Here is a 25,106-nt window from a genome sequence, read left to right as displayed (position 1 = left end):
TCACCAACCAGCCACCCGCTGGCTAAAGGCAAATTTCCGCACGTCTATCCTACATCTGTCTTTCCTCAATTTGAATTTATGCCCTCTCAGGTGATTTTTCTGAGCTAGAGGAAGAATCCCATCAGCATTGAGCATGCTTAAACCATTCAAGGCTTTATACACCTCTATCAGATCACCTCGCTGGTGCCTAGTCTCCAGACACTGTAATTTGCAAAACTTAAGCCTTTCTTCGTAAGAGCACCACTTTGTTCCATTCACTAATCTTGTTGCCCTTCTCTGTACTCGTTCCAGCAGCTCTACATCCTTCTTGAAATGAGGCCTCCAGACCTGTATACAGTACTCTAGGTGTGGCCTGACCATCGCCTTTTACAATGGAATAATCACCCCCTTATCCCTGCTGGAAAAATTCCTGTATATCATTGACAATACTCCATGAGCTACTCTTGCAGCCCATCTGCGCTGCTCAGAGAACTTCATATCTGCCTGCACAACCACCCCCAAGTCCCTTTCATTCTCTACCACTGTCAGTGTAGTACCACAGAGTTGATATGTTGCTCTGGGGTTGCTGTTTCCCATGTGTAGTACTTTACATTTGTCAATGTTAAACTTCATTTGCCACCTCTCAGCCCATCTGCTCAACCTTTCCAGATCCTGTTGCAGCAGCATAGTGTCAGTAGTGTCCTTGACAACCCTGCCAACCTTTGTATCGTCTGCAAACTTGGACATTAAGCCCGATATACCATCATCAATATCATTTATAAATACAGAAAACAATAATGGACCCAACACTGAGCCCTGAGGGACTCCACTAATAACATCAGTCCACGATGAGCAGTGTCCATTGATTACCACTCTCTGTCTTCTCCCCCTCAACCACCCCTTTATCCATAGCAGCAATTTGCCTCCAATGTCACACTGCTCCAATTTGTGTAGCAGTCTTCCATGTGCAACAGTATCAAAAGCCTTTCTAAGATCCAAGTATATAATATCAAAGTTATTCCCTGCATCCAGTTCTTTTGTGACTGCATCATAGTATCCAATCAAGTTGGTCAAGGCAAGACTTCCCCTTAACAAAACCATGCTGTGTCTGAGCTATAACTGAAGTCTTGTCTAAATGATCCTGCAGTGCTTCTTTAACCAGTGCCTCCATTAATTTTCCTGGAACAGAAGTTAAGCTCACAGGTCTATAATTACTTGTGTCAGCCTTTGATCCTCCTTTGTGAATTGGGGTCACATTTGCACATTTCCAGTCTATGGGTACCTCCCCTGAGTCCAAGGAAGCTCTCATAATTATGGCTAAGGGTTTGCTTACTTCCTTTGCTGCCTCCTTTAATATAACTGGATAGATCCCATCCACCGCGGGTGCCTTTCTTGTGTTTATCTTCAACAGTTTCTCCTCCACTTTACTCCCAGTTATTTCAAGATTCTGTAGCTTACTGCTAGAGTTGAATACACCTCTGGCATTCCCCTCGCTGAATAACTCCTCATGTGTGAATGTCGATGCAAAATATTCATTTAGTTTGTTAGCTACCTGAGCAGGATCATCAACACTTGACCCATCAATATCAATATCATTAACTACTCTACCAATTTTAACATCATCTGCAAATTTAGACATCACGCCCTCTATCCCTACATCAATGTTGTTTATGAAAATTAAAAACAACAGCGGTCCTAATACTGATCCTTGGGGAATCCCACTTCTTACATCAACCCAATCTGAGGAATAGCCATTTATCACAACCCTCTGCCTCCTGCCCTGAAGCCATCCTTCTATCCATCTAAGGATTTTCCCAGTGATTCCAACCTGTTCCAGCTTGTAAAGCAACCGCTCATGTGGGACTGAGTCAAAAGCTTTGCTGAAATCTAAATAAACAATGTCGAAAATATTCCCTAAATCCAGCTCGTGAGTGACCCTTTCGAAATAGCGAACCAGATTTGTTAAACATGATTTTCCCTTTACAAAACCATGCCGAGTATCCTTGAGAATTTCAATTCGATTCAAATGATCCTGAATTCCATCCTTGATCATTGCCTCCATGATTTTCCCTACTACTGAAGTCAGACTGACAGGTCGATAATTTCCAACTTCACTTTTAGAGCCACCCTTATGTATGGGAGATACATTTGCACTTTTCCAATCCAAGGGAATCCCCCCAGAGACTAGTGATTCTCGCATAATTAGCCTCAATGGTTCAATGCACTCGCTTGCCGCCTCTCTTAAGATTATAGGGTATATTACATCAACTCCAGGAGCCTTACTGGTCTGTAGGCTCGAAAGTTTTTCATTAAATAATCTTGCGAAATATCAATATCATTAATTACATATTTTTTAACTTCGCTCCCACAATTTCCCATTGCCACAAAAGGCTTTTCATTTGTAAATATCGATGCAAAATAACTGTTGAGTTCATCTGCAACGGCAGCTCGTGTATTTATTACTATCCCCTTTTCCTTACGTAAAGGTCCGATCTGGTTTGTCCTGCTCTTCTTGGCATTTATATTTGTGAAGAATTCTTTATCCTCCCCCCTCTTTGCTCTGTTTGCTAGTGATTTCTCATAAACTGCCTTTGCCTGCGGAGATGGGAGAAATCCCAGGTGCCGTCTGACACGAACATACCAAACTGCCTTTGCCTGTCGTACCTTTTCTGTGGCTCTATTACACATCACCTTGTAGCTGTTATAGGCTTCAGTACCTTTTATTGCTCTGTAACCTTTCCATGCCACCTTTTTCTGCTCAAGTAATGTGGCAACTTCACTATTCATCCATCTTGGAACCCGTCTCGTGGAGTATTTTTTAATGGTATATACGCATTCAAGGCATCTGTGATTAATGTTTTAAAAGCATACCACAGTTCAAATGTATTCATTCTCTGCGCGATATCTACCCAGTTAATAGAGGCCATGTAGTACCTTAAGGCATCGTAATTTCCTTTTCTGAAATTAAAACCCATTCCTTTGCCTTTTACTTCTGCTACCTCTCTCGTCGTCATCCATCGTAGAACTCCGTGATCACTTCCTGCTACTGGTTCCTCTACTGTCAGCCCTGTTATGTCATCTGATTCATGTGTGATGATGAGGTCTAGGATATTCTTTTCTCTAGTACTTTCCCTGACATGTTGATACAAATAACAGTCATCTAGTTGATTTAAAAATTTTGTTCCCCATGTCGAGTTTCCTTCCCATTTACTCCAATCAATTAGAGGCAAATTGAAATCACCCATAATAAGGCATTGACGGTTACTTGCCCATTCCATTTGCATGTAGAGGCTTTTGTCATAATCTTCACAATCACCTGGTCTGTAGATTACTCCTACTCGCATTATACCTTTGTTTCCAATTATCTCACACCATACAGACTCTATACTAGCATGTGAAATGTCTGAATCCGGGAAAGCTATCGTCGCACTCAGGCTGCTTCTGATAAGAAGCATAACCCCACCACCCCTTCTATCTGACCTATCCTTCCTAAATACATTATTCAAGCCGTACTGAAACTTATCATCTCCAATTTCCCGGGTGGCACCACGTCTCTGTAAGCCCTATTATGTCCACGTTTCTTGTTTTAACCAGCAGTTCGAATTCACTCATTTTATTGACGACACTTCTAACTTTACTGTATAAACAATTAAGATTTACTGTTCTTGTATATTTAACAACCCTAACACAACCCTTGAAATTTTTTAGGCTCTCTTCCCTGATATTAGCTACCCGCTCACGTGAAACGTCTTTGCCCCCAGAACATATAGATAATACGTCCAGTTGGGGTAACAGATAAGAACTCTTGAGGTATGTGCAAGACTTACATTGACCAATATTATCAGATAAACACGTGTCAGTATTACCCACATAGCCCCCCCTAACTAGCAGTTTCCCTGAACCTTTAAGGTATCCTCAATAATACTGGTAAAAACTTTTGCACCACTTTGTTTAAATGTATCCCATCCCTACAAAACAAATTCCTTCTACCTACAAGTGTGAGCCTTGCTGATAGAAATTTACCCCCTAAAGTCTTGCAGATTCCTTCAAGTCTTGAGTTAATCCACAAAGCTCTTAACATATAATCCCTCCTATCTTGTCTGGGCAGAATTGCATACACATAGACATTATGGCCTAGCTCGCAACATTTCCTCAGCATGGTCCTGTATTTTTCCAACAAATCGTCAGATCGTGTACGTTTAATATCATTTGTCCCCACATGAATAATAATATTTTCTTTACCCCCATTAATAGCTTGCTTAATAGCTTCTCCCCGTTTATTCAGTTTACCTTGGAGGTGGAAGTAGAGGGTACCCTCCCTTTCCTTGATGTGTTGGTAATAGGGAAGGCCCTGGGCTGAAAACCAGTGTATATAGGAAACCCATGTGCCGGAGCCAATATACACATTACAACACGGCACAAACCAACCATCATAAGAATAGTGTTATTAGGGCACTGTTGGATAGGGCTGGGTCCCATTGCAGTACCCCCCCCCAAGATATAAAAGAAGAAATTAAACGTGTCACAGCAGATCTCAGAAAATGCGGCTACCCCCAGAAGATCATAGATAAATATATCCGAGGAGCGCAGCACAGACAAAGAGAACCGTTTACACAAGTTGCCACCATATACATTCCCTACTTTTTTTTTTTTTTTTTTTTGTCCTCGCCTTTTCACATTATATGGGGTCAGCATTTTTATTGTTTTGGCATGCAATTTTTACGGCCGGTTGCCCTTCCTGACGCCAACCCTCACCCTTCGTTCGGGCTTAGGATATGCGGTCATTCCCTGACCTTCCGCATCCTCCATATTTGGTGGTCACAGGCTCGAACCCTGGTCTACTCAAGAAGCGTGTGCTATGCACTACTGCTCCTGCCACCTGGCTACAGAGGCACCGCATACATTCCCTACCATCTGCGCCTAACTGAGCGTATAGCTCGGGTATTGCGCGATTGCCAGACACGCTGTGTGCAGCTTCCAGTGCGGAGATTGTACACAGTTGTGTCACAGGCCAAGGACCCTATACCAAGGGAATTTACAAGTGGGATCGTGTATGAGATCAAGTGCCCAGATTGTGGGGAATGTTATGTTGGTGAAACGTCGATTCAAAGATCGTCTGGGGGCAGCATATGAATGCGATAAATACCGTGGATTATGGGAAGTCTGCTGTGGCAGAACATTTTTGGGAGGAGCACAATCAAATCTCCCCAGACGAAGCTGTTATCATTGACTAGGCACATAGAGTTTGGAATCGCAAATGGCTCGAGATTTTGTTCTAAACAAATCCACAAATGGCTTGCGGATTTGTTCCTCTGAGAGCAATACCATTAATAGAGACGGGAATCCGCATTCATCCCCTCTTCGAGGCAGTGCTTCTTGACGGGATGAGCGGTTCCGCCTGGCACGCTCCCGAGCCATTTCCGGTTCCAACACACATGAGGAGAATACTGCCCATGCTCCTGTAGAGTGGCGCCTCCGTAGCCAGGTGGGAAGGAGCAGCAGTGCGTAGCACACGCTTCTTGATTAGACCGGGGTTCGAGCCCGTCACCACCAAATACGGAGGATGCGGAAAGGTCAGGGAATGACCACCGCATATTCCTGGAGCAATATGGCCTTAGTTGCTAATGCTCCTAAAAACCAAATAACAAACAAACTAACAAAGCTCCTGTAGAACCACATGCTGAGAACCGTGAGCCTGCTGATATTTAAGGATGTGCCGTACGATAAACCTCACTGTTGAACAAGGAGGCGGATGCCTTTGAAAGCTACAGTGTTTTAGCGCTTTTATCATCCTGTGTTTTATCTACATTGTTTTATTGTAAATAATTCTTTGCAGTTTAAAATTTCATATTTTATTGTACAGACAGTTACCTTTTTATCAGTTTTATCCCGTGGAATTTTATCATTCTATTTATTTCATTTATCTACATCATTATTTTAATATAACATAACACTATTTATATTTTTAATAACAGTTGGTGTATGATTGTGCAGTTATTATGAATATGAATATTCCCAACCCCAGAGGCCTATTTGAAAAAAAAAACAAAAGAACCTCTAAAAATCTTAGAAATATTTCTACTGCTGGAATTGTTTGTAAGTTGTGAAACCATTTTTACCAAATTTACTTTGTAAATATTAATGACTTTGGACAAATGTAACGTACCATGTATGGGAAGCAGTTGTTGTTGTTGTTGTTGTTGTTGCTGCTGCTTGGGTTTTATTGGCGCATTAGCGACTAAGGCTATAATGCGCCAAAACATAGTCATATAAAGTAAAATTTTCAGTGGCCTAACGAATTAGGTCACCAAGTCAGAATATAAAAACAAGTATAAATGGTAAAAGACAAATATCAGTAAACAAGTAACATTAACGAAGTAGATTTTTTAAATATGAGTAAAATGGTTTACTGATTTCAAAAAGCTAAAAATAGCAGACACATGGTCATTGTCAGATAAAATCTGACTGAGTGTATACGGCTCAGTCAGATGATTAAAAGCGGTAAAACGGATATTACTAAAATCTGGGCAGTCAATTAAAATGTGTCTGATAGTTAAAATTGTGCCACAGGACTCACACATAGGAGGGTTATCAGCCCTCAGCAAAAACGAATGAGTCAAATGACTATGTCCTATACGGGTCCGGGCAATGGGAAGCAGTAACCCCAGAGTATCGTATCACGTAACAGATTCTCATGATTCAATTGGCTTTTTCACTGAACTGAACTCGGCAAATTTGTCTGAATATCATTGTCAGTATTTTATTTAGGTTTTTGTGTTATTGTTATTTTATTTTTTAAAATTTTTCCTTTTAGTTTTATAAATTATATAAAATACTTTTAGCAGTTTGCTGTTTCAGTGTCCAGGAAGATGGATTAGGCATAATTGCCCAAAAGCATGCCCATCCCTGGTTTATCTGAATGAAATCTATTCTGAAGAATTATATATGAAGAAGCCTTAACTGCATGCCATTCATAAGAGCTTAATGCCGCTGAGTTGAAGGATACACTTAGCTTTATCAATGTGCACTAACTGCTGCTAATTATAAAGTTATTAAATTCTTAATAGAAATATGTTTATTTAAGGTGTCTCTTGCCAGCCACATTGGCTAGAGTCTCCTTAAATATATTGAGATGTTGTTAACATTTATTCAAAATATCCAAAATTGCCATCAGATTTGTTTTCCTGTATATTCTTTATCCTTTCAGTGCACCTTATTTGTTCAAAAAACTTATTTGGACTTCTACTGGACTGTCATAAGGCATTATCACCACCTAAGTGTCTGTTACAAGTTAGTTATGCATCTTGGAATCCTATACTGGCCCTTTTGGCTGCATCGTATGAGGTAATTATGGTGGTACAAATGTTATGATTTGTAAGTTCAGTGCCAAAAGGAAGGTAGTCTAATCCAATTTCAGAGTACTCTGAAAACATTTCTTTACCACTATAGCAAACCAATAAAAATAGTTTGGATTATGTTACCAATAAAATTTTCAGCTTGGCACACAACTTTTTAAAGATTACTTTAAAATGCAGTTGTTTTTTTTTTATTTTGTCATAAAAAAATTAATAATGTTCTGCAATTGCAACAATATTATTGTTAGGCTATATCAAAAAAATTGGTGGTATATCATTAAGAATAAAAATCTGCTTTCATTTAATTTCAGGTTAGATTCAGTATATAAATTTAAGAACTTTTAAGCTTGTTTAAAGAAAAACAGGACTATATTTATTCACCAGGGGTAGGTATGTCAAACTGGTGGCCTACAGACCACATGCAGGCCTTAGACATTTTTTGGGCCCCTCCCATAAGTGTTGTCTTTCATAGGTTTATAGTGTCAAACATATAAGAAAAATGTAAATGATGGTACTTAAAGGAAATAAATTACTATCAAATTTAAATAAAATTCTTAAATTATATGAACGCTTATAAATTATAAATGTTTATGGGCATTAAATGTAATATTGCACCCATGAAAATATGTGCAAATATTTAATTTTTGCACATATTGGCATAGATTTCTCTAAGTCAGAGATTCCCCAACTTTTATACCCTGTACTCCCCCCTTTAATATTTCTTGAATTTCATACACCCCCATCTTCCAGAACAAGTGCAGATAAATAAATCTGACATAAGATCACTAACTGTCCATACTTTACATACTGAACTGTAGATATTGAGTATACGTACTTTTATAAATTAATATATACTTCAGTACATTTAATCTCAAAAAGTGTAATAAAATATGGGATTACAGACAAATCAGGTTTGTGTTTTTTATAAAATACACACCTGGTTTGTCTGTATTTCACTATAAAAGTGGTTCATAAAAACATAATCTCCCCCACCATGAAAGTGTACCCACACTAGGAATCTCTGTTCTAGATAGTACCACTGGTGCATTGTGTATACACCAGTGCAGTCCTCACATAATTGTTTGTGTGGCCAACAAGTGCTTCTGAATTTGACACCCCTGACATAGAGAGTTAAATAATTATAATTCTTCTATTATCTGTCTATAAATAAATATTATGTTTAACAGTTTTGTGTTTACCTGAGATGGCAAACCAACTAAACAAACCCTTAGCCATAATTATGAGAGCATCATTGGACTCAGGGGAGGTAGCCACGGACTGGAGATGTGCAAATGTATCTCCAATTCACAAATGGGGATCGAAGGGTGGTACGAGTAATTACAGACCAGTTAGTTTAACTTCTGTTCCGGATAAAATAATGGAGTCATTGGTTAGAGATGCATTGCAGGATCATCTAAACAAGACTGCAGCAATAATTCAGACACAGCATGGGTTTGTTAAGGGAGTCTTGTCAGACAAATTTGATTGGTTATTATGATGTGGTTACAAAGGAACTGGATGCAAAAAACAATTTTGATATCATATATTTGGATTTCAGGAAAGCTTTTGACACTGTTGTGCATGGAAGACTATTGTACAAATTGGAGCAGAATTGTATTAAGGGTAAGTTGCTACAATGGATAAAAGGATGGTTAAGTGGGAGAAGACAGGGTGGTAATCAATGGGTGCTGCTCTTCTTGTACACTGATCTTATTAGTGGAGTCCCACAGGGTTTGGTGTTGGGTCCACTGTTGTTTTGTATATTTATCAATGATATTGATGAAGGTATATCAGGCTTAATGTCAAAGTTTGCGGATGATACAAAGGTTGGCAGGGTTGTTAATGACAGTAATGGCAGTGTGCTACTGCAACAGGATCTAGATAATTTGGGCAGATGGGCTAAGAAGTGGCAACTGAAGTTTAACCTTGACAAATGCAAAGTACTGCATATGGGTAAAGTAACCCCAGAGAAACGTACCAACTGTGTGGTACTACACTTAAGGTGGTAGAAAATGAAAAAGACCTGGGAGTAATTGTGCAGTCAGATATGAAGTTTTCTGAGCAATGCAGACAGGCTTCCAGGGCAGGTCATGGGGTTTTGTCAATGATATATAGGAATTTTTCTAGCAGGGAGAAGGAATTGTCTCTCTGTATAAGGCAATGGTCAGGCCATGCCTTGAGTACTGCGTACAGGTCTGGAGGCCTCATTTTAGGAAGGATGTAGATTTACTTGAGTGTGTACAGAGAAGGGCAACAAGATTGGTGAGGGGAACGAAGGGATCCTCTTATCAAGAGAGGCTTAAGTTCTGCAAATTGCAGTGGCTGGAGACTAGGCACCTGTGTGGTGATCTGATTGAGGTGTATAAAGCCTTGAATGGGTTGAGCATGCTGAATTCTGATGGGATCCTTCTACTTGTTCAGATTAGGAACCTAAGGGGGCATAAATTCAAATTAAGAAAAGACAGATGTAGAATAGATGTGCGGAAATTTGCCTTTAGCCATCGGGTGGTTAATTGCTGGAACAAACTTCCATCTGTCGTTGTGGAAGTTGATAGGTTGAATAAATTTAAGGAGGAGTTGGACAGGCATTTGAAGGAAAGGTGTGTTTTTTTTTTTTGTTTTTTTTTTTTTGGCTGATGCTGCATAAGCTAATACACTTGCTTTCTTGCATCACATGCCACTACTACTACTACCTTCAAATGCTTTGTTAAATATTCATGTTATCACATTATACTGAATAAAAGCTGACCATATTTAACTTTACTAGAACTTAATATTTCATGGCTTTTACACTGATGTTCAAAAGTTAAGCAACAAGCTTTATCAGTAATGGCATAATGAATAAAGAAACATGATATTGATATTAAAAAAAAAAAAAAAAAACTGTGCTAAATATAATGGTAGTTAGCTTCTTTATGTACATTTTCATACAAGTTATGCATTGATCTCATCATATATAAAAATTTTGCCATGCCTTGGTATTGCCTATTCTAAATAAAAACCTCTACACCAGTGGTGAAGTATAGTACCATTTACTTAAAATATGTGCCACTACTGAGACTACTAGTTTTGATTCCACTTGGCATGTCAGCAGTGGCACATGAACACTGTGAAGATCTGAACAACTTAGTGACAAGATATATCCACAATATATTTGTAAAATAATAAGAGGAGTTTACCTCAATATAGTACGTAGAACACTTCTGTATGATACTCTCCAGAAATTAATACGAAAAAATCAAAATAAAAACCAATTTAACACAATTAAAAATCAATTTAACGCAATTAAAAATATTAAAAAGAATCTAACGAAAATATTCAAAACGATTTTCCTTCCTGAAGCTGACAACGCTTTTCGATCATATATCGTGATCACAGGAACGAAAATTACCGAATAGGGTTGAACATGAAACTTAAATAGTGATTATTTGTCTTCACGCATGCGTGTAAAGGTCTACGCATCGGAGATCAAATATGGTCGATGAACATTAACAGAATTCTCGTGTAATTTAATTTCTATGGTTTCTGCAATTAATAGTAATGTATAATTACGTTGGACATAAGTATTGAAGACCTCCATAGATTTGCGACTTGAAGCACAGGCCTCAGAAATAAAAAAACAGACACATTAATAAATTGCAAACATTATCAGAAAGGTCAAGGCACGTTCATGCGAATTCTAACACATTGTCGCGGGCTTGCGACAAAGTACATACGAGTTGAGTGACAACCTCCCACAGACACACAACGTACTACCACAGAATACGTCAGCTAGTTCACGAACACCCCCTCACCCAGTATTCAACGAACCGACATATCAACAGGTTATAAATCTTTCCTCTTGTATGCTATCGCAGGACCAGATTTCACTTTTATCCAAAGGATTAAATTATAATTTACCACCTCGAAAACTACCTAAAAAACAATGCGTAATTGATATTGAATTTGGACTTCGTAATGTTCCACAAAAAGATTTATTTATTCAACAAGTTAACCAAGTAGTGAATAACATAAAAGAAACGCGACTTCCTAAATTGAATACACATGACAGTTCAGCTTTATGAGAACTTCAGGAAAATAAAGACATTATTATAGAGGACAGATAAAGGAGATTCAGTGGTAATACTAGATAAACCGGATTATATTAATAAGTTAGATTCAGTTGTTTCAGATACCTTGAAGTAGACCCGGCACTGTTTACCAATTTGGTCAATCAGTACAATAAAACGATAACCCTGTATCAAAAAAATGACTACATTACTATGGCTCAGTTAAAGGAATTGAAGGCCATACATAACATACAATATCCCTGCACTTTTCGGTCAGGTAAAATTACACAAGACTGGATTTCCTATTCGACCTATTGTTTCCTACAAGAACTTGGCATTTTCACATTTTCATCCTTAGCCACACATGTATATAGCAATATAAAACCCCTTTAGACAGGTAATCGTAATTCCAAATTGTAAATTTGGGATTAAGAACTACGATACATTATTTAATAATCTTAAAGACTGTAGACTTGGCGACAATGACAATTTATTCTCACTAGATGTTACCTCATTATATACGAATGTAAATGTTGAATACATATTAGATATTATTTGGGATGTGTTAAATAATAACTCAATACTGATTAATTATACGAAACTATCTATTAAGGAAATTTTTCACTTAATTAAACTGTTAGTTGAGGCCAACTATATCACCTTTTGAGACAAGGTGTACAAACAAATTTTTGGATTACCAATGGGTTTGATGCTGAGTGGCTTAATGTCAGAGATCTATCTCTCAACAATTGAGCATATTTCGACCCCATATCACATACTATGGGAGGTATTTAGATGATGTTCTAGTTATTACTGATAGTAATACTATCCAAGACATTTTACATTCATTTAATAATATTCATTCTAGACTCAAATTTACATTGGAAAGGGAGGATACGGACAAAGTCATTAAACTTTATAAATTTCACGCATACTCGGGACTCGAATAAAATCCAATTTAGCATCTATCGAAAACCTACAAACACCGGTTTGTAGGTTTTCGATATGCTTCTACATTATAATAGCTATGTCCCGTTCACCTACAAAAGATCGATTATCTTCAATCAATTTCTAAACCCCTACAAATATTCAAAGATGGAATCTGCTTTGGGCTCAGAAATACAAATATTACGGGGTTAACCCCTTCCCACAATAAACCAACTTAGGGTACAGACTAAGGATAGGATACAAAATACTACACCAACCAACAATAGTAATATCAAAAAATACTTTATTTCTGACCCAGATGTAGAACAGTGGCACAAACAGCTTAATAGATTAGTAACGAATGGGCCTGGTGTACTGGGGTCCATGGTTGAAATAACAAATATAAATGCGTATAATTATAACCCAATTTAATGTAAAATATATACTAACAGGCAGTAGCTTTCGAGACTGGCGTGTCTCTTTATCAACTGAAATTCAAAATACAAATACAACGGATAAGTGCAATGAGCTGAGTGAGGCACGTTAATCATGTGCCATTGTTGTTGTACAGATGTGCGCTGCTTTTACTTCACTGATCATCTAGCATTAAAACGGTTGTCTCTAGGATGGGGTGTAGATGTATGCCTTTGTGGCGGTTTATTGCCTTTGGATTGTTTAATATGTTAAGTGACTCTAGCCATAGGCGGTGGTGATAGTGTCGTGAGGGGTCTACTATTTCAAAGTCACGTTTGGGATCAAGATCATGGTTGGTGGCCCAAAAATGTTCCGCGACTGCGGACTGGTCAGTTTCGGTAAGCCAGATTGCTCTGCCATGTTCCGTAAGGCGATCTTGGAGACGCCTTGATGTTTCTCCTGTGTAGCAACTGTCACAGTCTCTACAGGTGATGCGATATACTACATTGCTGCGTAAGACAGGTGTGACAGGGGTCCTCACACTGGAGACAAGTGAACGTAGGTTCCTGCAGGGTAACTGCACGCATTTGATGTTGTAATTTCTAAGGACCTTCGAGATCCATCCCGACACGCCTGGATAATAGTGAATGTAGGCGGACGGTATACCATCTTGGTTCGGTGGTCTTGGGTGGGATGTGAGTTCTTGTGCCTGTAATAGGCATCTGCTTAGCACATGGAATGGAAAACCACATTTGGTTAGGTCTACCTTCACCCAGGAGATCTCGTTATGCCTAATTGTATCAGTGCTGGAATGGTTCCAAGCCCTGGAGAATAGGGTGCGGGCAGTGCTATTGAGATGAATTGGTGCGTGGCCGGATCTGTAGTCAGTGAATTGTCTGGACCACAGAGGTTTGCGGTATACTAAAGTCTCTAGATGTGGGCCTACGCGATGCACTAGGACATCCAGGAACAGGAGCGCATCGTTGACCTCTAGCTCTATAGTAAACTTGATGAAATTACATAGGGAGTTGAGGTATTCCAGTAGTGCTGTTTCAGAGCCACGTGGTATTACAGTAAAAATATCGTCAAAGTATCTACACCATGTTGTAATAGGTGTAGGTGGGTTCCGGTGTATCTGCTCCTCCAATCTTCCATGGCGATGTTGGCTACTACAGAACTAACAGGGGCACCCATAGCAGTGCCATGTACCTGCTGATAGACTGAATCCTCAAAAGTGAAGATGCTGCTTGATAAGCATATGTTGAAGGCGGTACAGATGTCATCAGTGGATAGTGATGTCCTGGATTGGAGGCTTAAGTTTTTCTCGAGGAGCCTTCTGGCGCAGTGCACGGCCTGTTGGACGGGAATTGAAGTGAATAAAGAAATCACATCAAATGATGCCATAACAGTGTTGTCAGGGTTTGAAAGGTCCTTAATGAGGGGGATGAATTCACTGCTATTTTTAACGGTGTGTGAGGTATTTCCTACAAGAGGTGAGAGGAGGTGTGCGATATGCTTGGACAGTTCATACGTTGGGGCACTGCAGCACGACACTATTGGTCTGAGGGGAATACCTGGTTTGTGGATCTTTGGTACTCCATAGAATTGCGGTAGTTGGCAGCCAGTAGCACGTAGAAGACTCTGAGTTGTAGTTGAGATCTTCTTATCTTTAAACCATGTGTGGACGAGTTTATTGACATGTGTCTCTAGACGTTTCAAGACCTTAACGGGTGGATCAGATAGATGTTCATATACGTTTAGGTCTAGTAGTAGGGCCAGAGCTTTCTCTCAGTAGGTTGATCGGTCTAATACAATGGTCCGGCGGCCTTTATTAGCAGGAAGTATGACGATATAGTTGTCTTTTCTTATAGATGATAGGGCGGCATGTTGATGATGGTTAAGGTTTGAGTAAGTTTGCCGAGTGCTGCGGAGGATTGTGAATGTGGCAGTCCTGAAACGGATCTCGTTGGCAGTTTCTTCGGGAAGGTTGGTAATGCTGGCTTCTATACCCATAGCGAGCTGTGTGAATGGAGGTTTGGATGGTATGACGGCGAATTTCATGCCGTTGGATAAGACATTCAGCTGTTCAATGGATAGTTGTTTGCTGCTTAGGTTCAAGACGAAGGAAGTTGGTTGCATCACTTGAACGTTACGGTTGATCAGTCTAATACAATGGTCCGGCGCCCTTTATTAGCAGGAAGTATGACGATATAGTTGTCTTTTCTTATAGATGATAGGGCGGCATGTTGACGATGGTTAAGGTTTGAGTAAGTTTGCCGAGTGCTGCAGAGGATTGTGAATGCGGCAGTCCTGAAATGGATCTCGTTGGCAGTTTCTTCGGGAAGGTTGGTAATACTGGCTTCTATACCCATAGCGAGCTGTGTGAATGGAGGTTTGGATGGTATGACGGCGAATTTAATGCTGTTGGATAAGACATTCAGCTGTTCAATGGATAGTTGTTTGCTGCTTAGGTTCAAGACGAAGGAAGTTGCATCACTTGAACGTGTGCTTGCCTTTAAGGAGTTAGCTTCTATGCTTATGTTTATGAATTTGCGCTGTTGGCGTAAACGGTAGGTATGTATAGACGGGACCTTACCTTGTAGATGTTGTAACAATCTGGACTTGTTGTAGTCAGCGCTCTTGATTTCACGGTGGAGATGGATTATCCACAGTTTTAATGTGCGTAGACTGAAGTTAAAACAGGCACGATCCATGTGAGACAACCATTTTAATGCTAGATGATCAGTGGAGTAAAAGCAGCGCACGTCCGTGCAACAACAATGGCACATGATTAACGTGCCTCACTCAGCTCATTGCACTTATCCTTTGTATTTGTATTTTGAATTTCAGTTGATAAAGAGACGCCAGTCTCGAAAGCTACTGCCTGTTAGTATATATTTTACATTAAACTGAGTTATAATTATACGTGTCTATATTTGTTATTTCAGCTTAATAGATTCTTTAAAGATACCAAATTTAAAATTGTGGCCAGGCCAATTTGGAAATTACACACTATACTGAACAATCACGCGGTTCTTTCTGCATTTGCAACACAAATTAATGATACAACATTTTTTGCGGTGATTGCGACTCATCTCATCTTACCAAGGTTCAACGCATTTTTCTCTGAATATTCGTGTAAATCAACATGAAGCCTCAGTTCGTGCTTCTCATTCAGCAGCGTCAGAATTAGCCTTTCATGCCATTAATGAAAAACATACTTTTTTATTTAATGAGGCTAAAATACTTTATGTCCAATGTAATTATACGCAACTATTAATTGCAGAAACCGTCGAAATTAAATTACACAAGAATTCTGTTAATGTTTGGCGGCCATATTTGATCTCCAATTCTTGGACCTTTACGCACATGCACGAAGACATATAATCACTATGTTCAACCCTATTCGGTAATTTTCATTCCTGTGATGATGACATACAGTCTGTTGTCAGCTTCAGGAAGGAAAATCGTTATGAATATTTTCTTTAGTCTTTTTAATATTTTTAATTGCGTTAAATTGATTTTTATTGTGTTAAATTGCTTTTTAATTGTGTTAAATTGTTTTTTAATTATTTTTTACTCTAATGTAAGTTTTTCGATTTTTTTTTCGTTTTAATTTCTGGAGAGTATCATATGGAAGTGTTCTACATACTATATTGAGGTAAACTCCTCTTATTATTTTTTTACAAATATTAATATCAACGTAGAACATATTGCGCATTACAGCTCTGATTCATACTATCCACAATATACGAAATTCAGGATGGTGCATCAGGTCCGGGTAGTGATGTTCACTAGAAATGAATAGCAATGTTCTTTTCCATTGGACAGAGGTTTTTATTTAGAGTAGTGCAATATACCAAAGCCACTTGTGATGAAATGCTCCATAGTGTGAGATCAGCATAGTAGCAAACAAGGCCTCATTCTGTATGGATTGTGGATGTGTTCTACTTGCACAGTGATGTTTTTTACTCTCTTAGTGTGAGGCTTTTGCCTTAAATATACTTGAGTTTTTATTAGGTTGAACCAGCAATAGTCAATGAAGTTTCAAGAGTTGTATTTCGATGCCAACTGCAGGCCTTTAAAGTAATATGAAAATTGCACACATTTTTGTATTCATTTTCCATCATTGGAAGAATAAAATCCTTCTCAGGTATGGGAATTGTTTGCAACATTGTATACACTTTTCACATTATTTCAAGCAAGGCCTTTGTTGAAGTACGGGTTTTGGCAAAAATAACTAACCATTTTTAAAATGAAATAACTGCTGTGAAAATTGAAAAAGATGTTTATTGTTATTACAATAAACAACTTACACTCTTCATTGTTTGAAATTCATGTCCCTTAAATGGCCACCCATTGTGAACACAATCCTCTACTTTCATGTATTCTCATGTTATCCATTGCTCTGTGTAATGCTTCTGGTGGTATCCTTCAACTTTATCATGAATGTTTTGTTTCAATTGCTCAAGTGTCTGTGGATAGTTACTTAACCTTTGGATTTTAAGAAACCCCAAACAGAAAAATCACAAACAGATAAGTATGGTGATTGTGGAGGCCAATTTATGCCACACGATTTAATGTGATTTGCAAATATTTCCTTTAAAGTGTTCTTGAAAAGCCTTGCAGTATGTGCCATAGAACCAATCTGTTGAAATAGACATTTTGTAAGACCATCACATACAGCAGCATGTTTTTATATAGAGCAAGTTGCATGATTGCTGAACCATTACCATTTTCGTAAAAGTATGGACTGATGATCCTGAAAGCATATATCTATCTCCCATGAGATGGCAACTTTTTGGCTGTTAAATGGCTGTTCATGAAGATGACCTGGGTTTTTGGCTGCCTGATATCTAAAATTTTGTTTATTTACATATCCATTCAAACGAAGGTGCACCTCCTGACCCTTGATTAAATGATTAGGTCTTGATCATTATTCATCTTCTGCAGGAATAGATTGCAGAAATTCAAACAGGTATTCAATTCACACACAAGTAATTGTTGTCTATTTGCATTTTATATGGTATTTATGCATTTTATATACTTCATCTCAGTATGTTCATTTATCTTGATTTATGACAAACAAATGTACAAGTAATGCATTGCAATGGTGCTCAAATTGTTTCATTGCTTGCTAGAGTATGCATCATAACACAGCTAACCTGGAACTTCTACTTGGAGGTTTCACATCTATTACAGATGCTTTTCAAAATTTGTAAATCCAGTGTGTCCAATGCGTTATTTTTACTTTTACTGCTTCAAATTCTTCTGATGTTGAAGTGATACCTAAATTTATGTTGACTACTTAGAACTGAATCATCTTATTTAAAAAAAAAAAAAAAAAAAAAAAAGTTTGAACAGCAAATTCACGAGATTTATTCATTTTTACTGAATAAAACTCGTGAATAGTACTGCTCCATTTTTACTTAATGCTTTAGTGTACTGTACTCCATGACACAAACTGTAGCTCCCCCATTACAGTCTCTATGAAATGGTCCCACTTTTATCATTAGTAATTTTTTTAGCCCAACCCTATATAACCCTATTCCCTTTATTCTTTTAGCTGTATAGGACATGCCTATGTTGAAAATATCAGCAGTTTTCCCATCTGCACTTGCTGCTTCCCCTCTTATCTTCATGTTATGAAAGTTTCCATGATTTTTGAACATTTCAAACCAGCCATGGTTTGTATTAAAACTCTGGTCTAGCTGTCACCTTCTCTTTTTTTTAAATCTTCAAAAAGACTGTATGCTTTAGTTCAGATAGTCATGAATCTTAATGGAATACATTTGATTTTTATGTGCTGCTTAAATAAGAAAATTATTTGAAAGAACAAATTTATAATGTGGATGAAACCAGTCTCTACTGGAAAAAGATGCCTGACTGTACATATGTTAAAAATACATGCCAGGTTTCAAAGCATATAAGGATCTTGTTACTCTTTTAATTGGTGGAAACATTGCTGGATATATGTTGAAGCCATATAAGATTTATCAACCAGAACCCTAGACCATTCAACAAGATTATTAGTAAAGCGAAATTTGGCTTTACTAATAAACTGGTACATTTTCATTCAAAAAAAAGAAGGCATGGTTGATGCAATTCCTTTTTAAGACTGGTTTACTAGTCTTAAAAAAGAATCAAAAAGAATATTGTCATGAAAAAGATATTCCTTTCAAAATTCTATTGATTCTTGATAATGCTCTAGTTTTACATTTGAGTGATTTTTTTTTTTTTTTTACCACCTATCACAAGTTTTATAATGCATAAAGACCAGGGGAGCTATTGTTACATTCAAAGCTCATTGTTTAAAAATTACTTTTGCAATATACATATGCATGTGAAACTTTAAAAGAAACAAAATCGATTAATGTTTAAGTAATTGATGTTTATTTTATTTTTTTGTTATGTTTATTAGTCTAAATTTAAGTTTATTACTTTCAACTTACAATCAGAGTGGTGGAACAGAACCTGTTGTGAGTCAAGGAATATCTATATTTCTACTGTATGTATTCATTTCCAAGCTGCATCTTCAGTTATTGTTTAATTGGAAAAGTGCAGTCTTGAAAAAATTTTATTTATGATATTATCTTCTTTAAAAAATACCCAATTTTGTGTTATTTTTCCATTTTTTTTTTTTTTTTTTCTTCTTTCCTTTTTTCTCTCTCCTCTGGCAGTTCATTTTCCAAGATTTGGCTATAAGGTAGTGAGGGATTTCTTTCTTTCTTTCCTTTTTTTTATTTATTTATTTAGTTTTTGTTTTGTTTTGTTTTGTTTTTTGATCTTATACTATATATCAAAATTTCATGCTTTTTCCTACAAAAAAAAAAACTGATTTGAGTACAAAATTTACATTTATGATGCTTGCTAGAGTGCTAAGGAAAACTAATTAAAAAATCGTGCGTGTACCCTGTACGCACAAAAGATGTTTTATGTGTAAACATCTTTGACGACACCTACTAAATTTCGAACAGCTAGACCCAAAATCATGAATGATGTAATTTATGCTCACGCCCACTACTTACTGTACCGAATCAATGTTAGTGATAAATAGGATACACGTGCTTGCTGCTTACTCTACTGAATCAATGTTTGGAACAGGTTAGGCCAATAGCCTAGTTACCCATTTGATTCTTATGGGTAATTTGGCTATTACCCATAAGAATAAAATCAAATCCTGGTCCTTATGCATTTGTTGGATACAGGTATTTGTATTGTTACAATCATGCTATCATGTTGGATCATGTTACTCTGTCATGCTTTATTGCAAATTACACATGTAGTGCTACAAGATCTGCAAGAAAAAACAGTATCCATGCATAATACGCTATTGAAAAACTATGACTTGGCTCAGGATCTCAACAAGTACAAGTGTGAGATGGTAAAACTGCATATTCCATTTTGCAATGAGGAAACAAGATGAAATATGACATTGAAGGATCTATAATGACAATGAAGAGCTCATACTAGATCGTAAATTGTATGAATCTGACTTGAACATTCGCAATTTGGCGCCTCCGTAGCCAGGTGGGAAGGAGCAGCAGTGCGTACCACACGCTTCTTGATTAGACCGGGGTTCGAGCCTGTCACCACCAAATATGGAGGATGCGGAAAGGTCAGGGAATGACCACCGCATATTCCGGAGCAATATGGCCTTAGTTGCTAATGCTCCTAAAAACCAAAAAACAACAACAACTTTCGCAAAACGATTGAAATTTGTAAGATGATATGTCAAGACAACAATGATGTTGACCCTGACGAAGCATGGGTAATGACCTGCATAGCCTTGTAATGCAACTGCGAGTAGAACTCTTTTGAAACTTTTACAGTCATCCAAACAGCAAGATGAATGAGGATCTAAAGCTCAGCGCAGTTGCAAAGAAATGTAAAAACTTGATGACCAATGAGGACTTCTGCAACTTAATGAGAATGGCCAATGACAAGCAAAGGGCCCACATCTGGTATGGGCTTAGCACACCCAGGGTCCTGAAATGGATATCATCATTCTTCTCTTTCTTAGTGATTCCTTTTTACTTCTGACTCTCTCTCTGGGTAATTTAGATTTTTTTTTTTTTTTTTTTTTTTTTTGCTGGTGCAGCATAAGCCTCAGGGTTCCTTGCACCATATGGTTAATAATAATAAGATTCTACTCATACATATAATTTTGAGTCTGTTATCTTTCAATCGTGAACTGATTCAAATATTCTTGACCTGGCCCAACTGGTTGCAGAAAAACGTTTATGATTCGCCTCTTGATGGAAATATACAACTGAAGTTTTCCACAACCAGCTGGTTTATGCCAGCTCTGAACACATCCAAGATCACCTCCCGTGATCCTTTGCACAATCTCTTCTCCTGACTCCCTTTTTCTTTGTTATGAAATGGATATTATGTCAAATGACGTCATTTCTGCATCACAAAATCGTGACAAATTGATTTTACTACTGTCCAAAATTTAGTAGGTGCCACCAAAGATATTTATACATCAAAAACAGGAGGGATCCCTGAAGTGATATCACTTACTACATTGATCCAGCCACTGTGACTACCTTCTTTTTCCTGTCTTTTAACAAACTCCCAAGTGTTCCAGTTTATATAATAAGTTTTATTGAAATAATGTTGGTTATTTCTTGTATTCAATTGTTCTGTAGTAATTAACCATACTGGTGAGTCAGTACTTCCCCTTCCCAAGCTCACGCTGTGTTCTGTTAAGGATATCATTTCTAATATAGTTAAGGAAGGACATAACGTGGTCGTTTTCCATGAAGATTAATTACTATAAACTTATTGGTTTGGAAGTTTAATAAACTATATTATTAATTTCACATGGTATGAGTGGTTATTAATTATAGTAATTAATATTCCTCAATTGCAAGCCCCCATTATCTTGATTACAACTGAAGTCAGACTTTGTAGTTTATAGTTGCCCATTACATCTTATACATTTCCTTTGTGGTATAGGGAGATAGTAGTACTTCTCCAGAAGGGGAAGGGGAGGGAATCATGACCTCTTTAACATTTCCACTGGTTTGATGCACTATCACATACATCTATTTTTAGTATAAGAAGATGCATACCTTACACCCTGGGCCCCCTTATCTTACCTGAGCCTTGGTAGCTTTTCTGATAGACTCTTCTTCAAGGTTGCTGTGCAACTTATTTTGCATAACTTGACTTCTTGTTACTGTTCTCCTAAGTTCAAATAGTACCTACAACTGTAAATATATTGCAAAGTATCGGTTTAACTCAACTGCCACTTCTTGTGGACTTGCTAATTCTTCCACTTCAAGCAAATAAGGAATTTGTCTGATTTATTCTCTTCTTTTTTGTATTCATATGAGCATTTGATTTTTTTTTTTTTTTTATATGCAAGCAGTTGGCTCTGTTCTTAGCCCTCTTCTAGTGATTTCAAATATTTAGCTTTCATAGTTTTGCCCCACTAGTGGTTTTGTTACATATATTTCTATAATACTCATATAAATATGTGTCATGCAATAATCTTTGACTACTGTTGCACAACACCAATACTGGTGTGCTTTCTTCTTTTGCTTTTAAACCCTTAGCCTCTCTTGTCATCCATTTTGGTATCTTTCTTTTGTGAAACGTCTTCAGTGGAACAAAGAAATTATTTCTAGCCTTGACAAAAGTTTTCATTAGTCATAGTTTAATGAGGCATGGTGGGAAGAGAAACTTTTTTGGCTTCACAATGGCTGGTAAAAAGCAATTTCCTTTTTTTTTTTAATTTCTGATTGCACTAAACTGTGTCTGATGAGTTTTTTTTTTTTTTTTTTAATGAGTAATAATGGTCTCCGGCTCAGCTATCCATATATATAGCAGCAGTAATTTCTAAAGTCCATCTGTATACCCAGAAAAGGCTGTAACTTTTTGGTTGCCATAAATTTTCCATCCATATTCACTGTGGTTGATGCTTCTGAGAATTGGAGCCATATTCTCATAGCATTCCTTCACGTGGATATAAATACATATCCATCTGGAACAGACTGATAAGTATTTCCAGTATATGGAAGCACTGCTTTCAACCTAAGCATGTGTGTATGAACAGATACCATTCTGGATTGCATTTTCACTCCATTGGACACATTAATCCATTTACATCGTTGCATTATATAAGATTATTACTCTTGTAATGGTCAGGTCTTTCTGATGCTTATGAAACAAATCTCTCCAAATAATTAGGGCCTGTTTATTTGGAGAAATTCAGGTTTACTATGAGATCATTCAACTTTGCTTGTGATGTCAACTAAATTGCCTTCATCACGAGACTTTTTAGCATTAACATTAGCAGTGGCAAATGATGCAAGAAAGTAAGCTTATACAGCATCAGCAAATAAAATAAAAAAAACATGATATCTCCCATGTCACCATTCCTTGAATTTATTTAAACAATCAACCATCAGTTGTCTAAAGGCATACTTCTGCACATCTGTTCTGCAACCATCCTTCCTCAATTTGAATTTGTGCTTCCTCATGTGCGTGGTCTGAGCAAGATGAAGAATTCCAAGAAGAGCATTGAATTATTTGTAGAGATTCAGATTTACAATGAAATCATTTAGCTTTGCTTGTGATATCAACTGAATTGCCTTAACTGCAAGACTTTAGTTATAGTTTGCATTTTATTTTATTTTATTGTATGGACCGGTATCTTGTTTTATCTGGTGTAATTTTACTATTAATTTAACTTATTTTATTTATTTTTATTATTATTATCTTAACAACTCTAATTTATTTTATTTTGTTTTATTTTATTTTATTTAATAAAAGTTTATAACAGTTGGTGTATGATCATGCAGTCATTGTGAACATGAACATTCCCAACCCCAGAGGGCTATTTGAAGAAATGATAAATGAAAAAATCCAAATCAGACTAACCTTAGAAAAATAAACCAAACACGTCTTGTTACACAATTTTATGATAATCAAAACTAGATGAGGCTTTTAAATTTCTTTATACAGGTGAAGTGGCTGGCCTTAATATCTGCAATAAACAGATCCTTAATTTTGTCCCAAAAACCATTCTGGATTTTACAACTTTACAACAATCACTTCAGAACCTTTACCATACCAAAGATGACACATTCAAAACCTAGAAAAATGACAAATGATGTTAAGAACTATAGACCAATCTCACTTTTATGCAACCATCCATAAGATCTAGGAGTGCCTTTTTCATAACAGAATCTGAGCAGCTGGATTTAGACCAGCAAATTCTGTACTTCAAAGATCCTTAACATGACTCAATATATTGAGAATGGATTTGAACAGAAACTTATCAGCAGAGCCACTTCTGTTGACCTGCCCACCACCTATGGCAAAATATGTTACTGTCTAAATCTGAACAAAGTTTACCATTTTACCAAGGACTTCTATCACTCAGTCTTCTCAAAGACTTAATTTCTCCAAGAGGCAGTTGGGTAAACTGCTTCTTGGAGAATCAATGCTGCTTTGTAGATCTGGCTCAACTTAGTACAACTTCTGCCCTAAGAAAAGTTTGTCTGACCCACCAAATCAGGATCTTCTGTGAAATACACACACACATTTATATATCATCAAGTTGGGTAGCTCAGTGGATCTTTTTCTTCTGAAAGGGAATCCTCTTTACTGACAAAAGAAATAAGTAAGTTAGATATTGTATTTTATGTAAAAATCACTGTCTTTTTCAGAATTTCTAGTTGACTAAAATTAATTTTGTTTTTTCTGAATGAAATTTTGAATTTACTATTATTTCAGGATTCTTCATTGCTTAATTGCTTTGCTGTGTGGTTAACCACTTCTCTAAATAAAAAGAAAGGCTGTAAATCTGTTGACTCTTCTTACATGCAAAACATTCCTTCTGCTTTAGATCATTTAAAATATTTGGTATCAAATTCAATGGAAACATCTAATATTTCTCTTTTGAAGGAAAGTATATCTCTCTTTATTCCGGTAAGTTTTAATTATTTACTTCTTTTTTTTTACGATCTGTTTTATTTTGTAGCCTAAACATCTTGTTGTAAATAACTTGAAATGATCCTTCTAATGCTCTCAGATAAAATGAATATCAAAAAGATTCTGTGCTCGTTTATAAATTTAAGATTTATGATTTCTTATTCATGCATTTTGTGGCCAGCTCTGTGTATATATTACTTGTAGTACATCCATTAAAACTCCAATGCCCATTGTATTATTTAAGTCATTAAATAAACAAACAAGAAAGATGAATGATAAAATAAAATATTAATAATAAAATTTTAAAAAAAATACATTTTAGTAGTGGTTTAGTAGTAGTATGGCATGAGAAAGCAAGCTTATAAAGCATCAGCAAAAAAAAAAAACCTGCCTGCCTGTCCTTTCCAATAATTTGTCTAGTTCTTCCTAGAAT

The 25,106-nt window shown here is 37.0% G+C and overlaps 1 protein-coding gene across 1 annotated transcript in view; it reads left to right on the top strand.

Annotated features, from left to right (window-relative positions):
* Positions 1–24,755, top strand: part of LOC150089271 (spatacsin-like) — a 542,060-nt gene extending 517,305 nt beyond the window's left edge. Inside the window, exons 21-23 of the mRNA XM_090389930.1 lie at positions 7,187–7,323; positions 24,476–24,670; positions 24,723–24,755. Coding sequence (XP_090246056.1) covers positions 7,187–7,323; positions 24,476–24,670; positions 24,723–24,755 — 365 coding nt within the window. The remainder of the gene's footprint in view (positions 1–7,186; positions 7,324–24,475; positions 24,671–24,722) is intronic.
* The last annotated feature ends 351 nt before the right edge of the window (positions 24,756–25,106 follow it).

This window comes from Mastigoproctus giganteus, chromosome 2, assembly GCF_048544385.1.
Source record: "Mastigoproctus giganteus isolate SK-2022 chromosome 2, ASM4854438v1, whole genome shotgun sequence".
NCBI lineage: Eukaryota > Metazoa > Arthropoda > Arachnida > Uropygi > Thelyphonidae > Mastigoproctus > Mastigoproctus giganteus.
The sequence above is the reverse complement of the archived record's forward strand: the minus strand, read 5'-3'. Positions and strand labels throughout refer to the sequence as shown.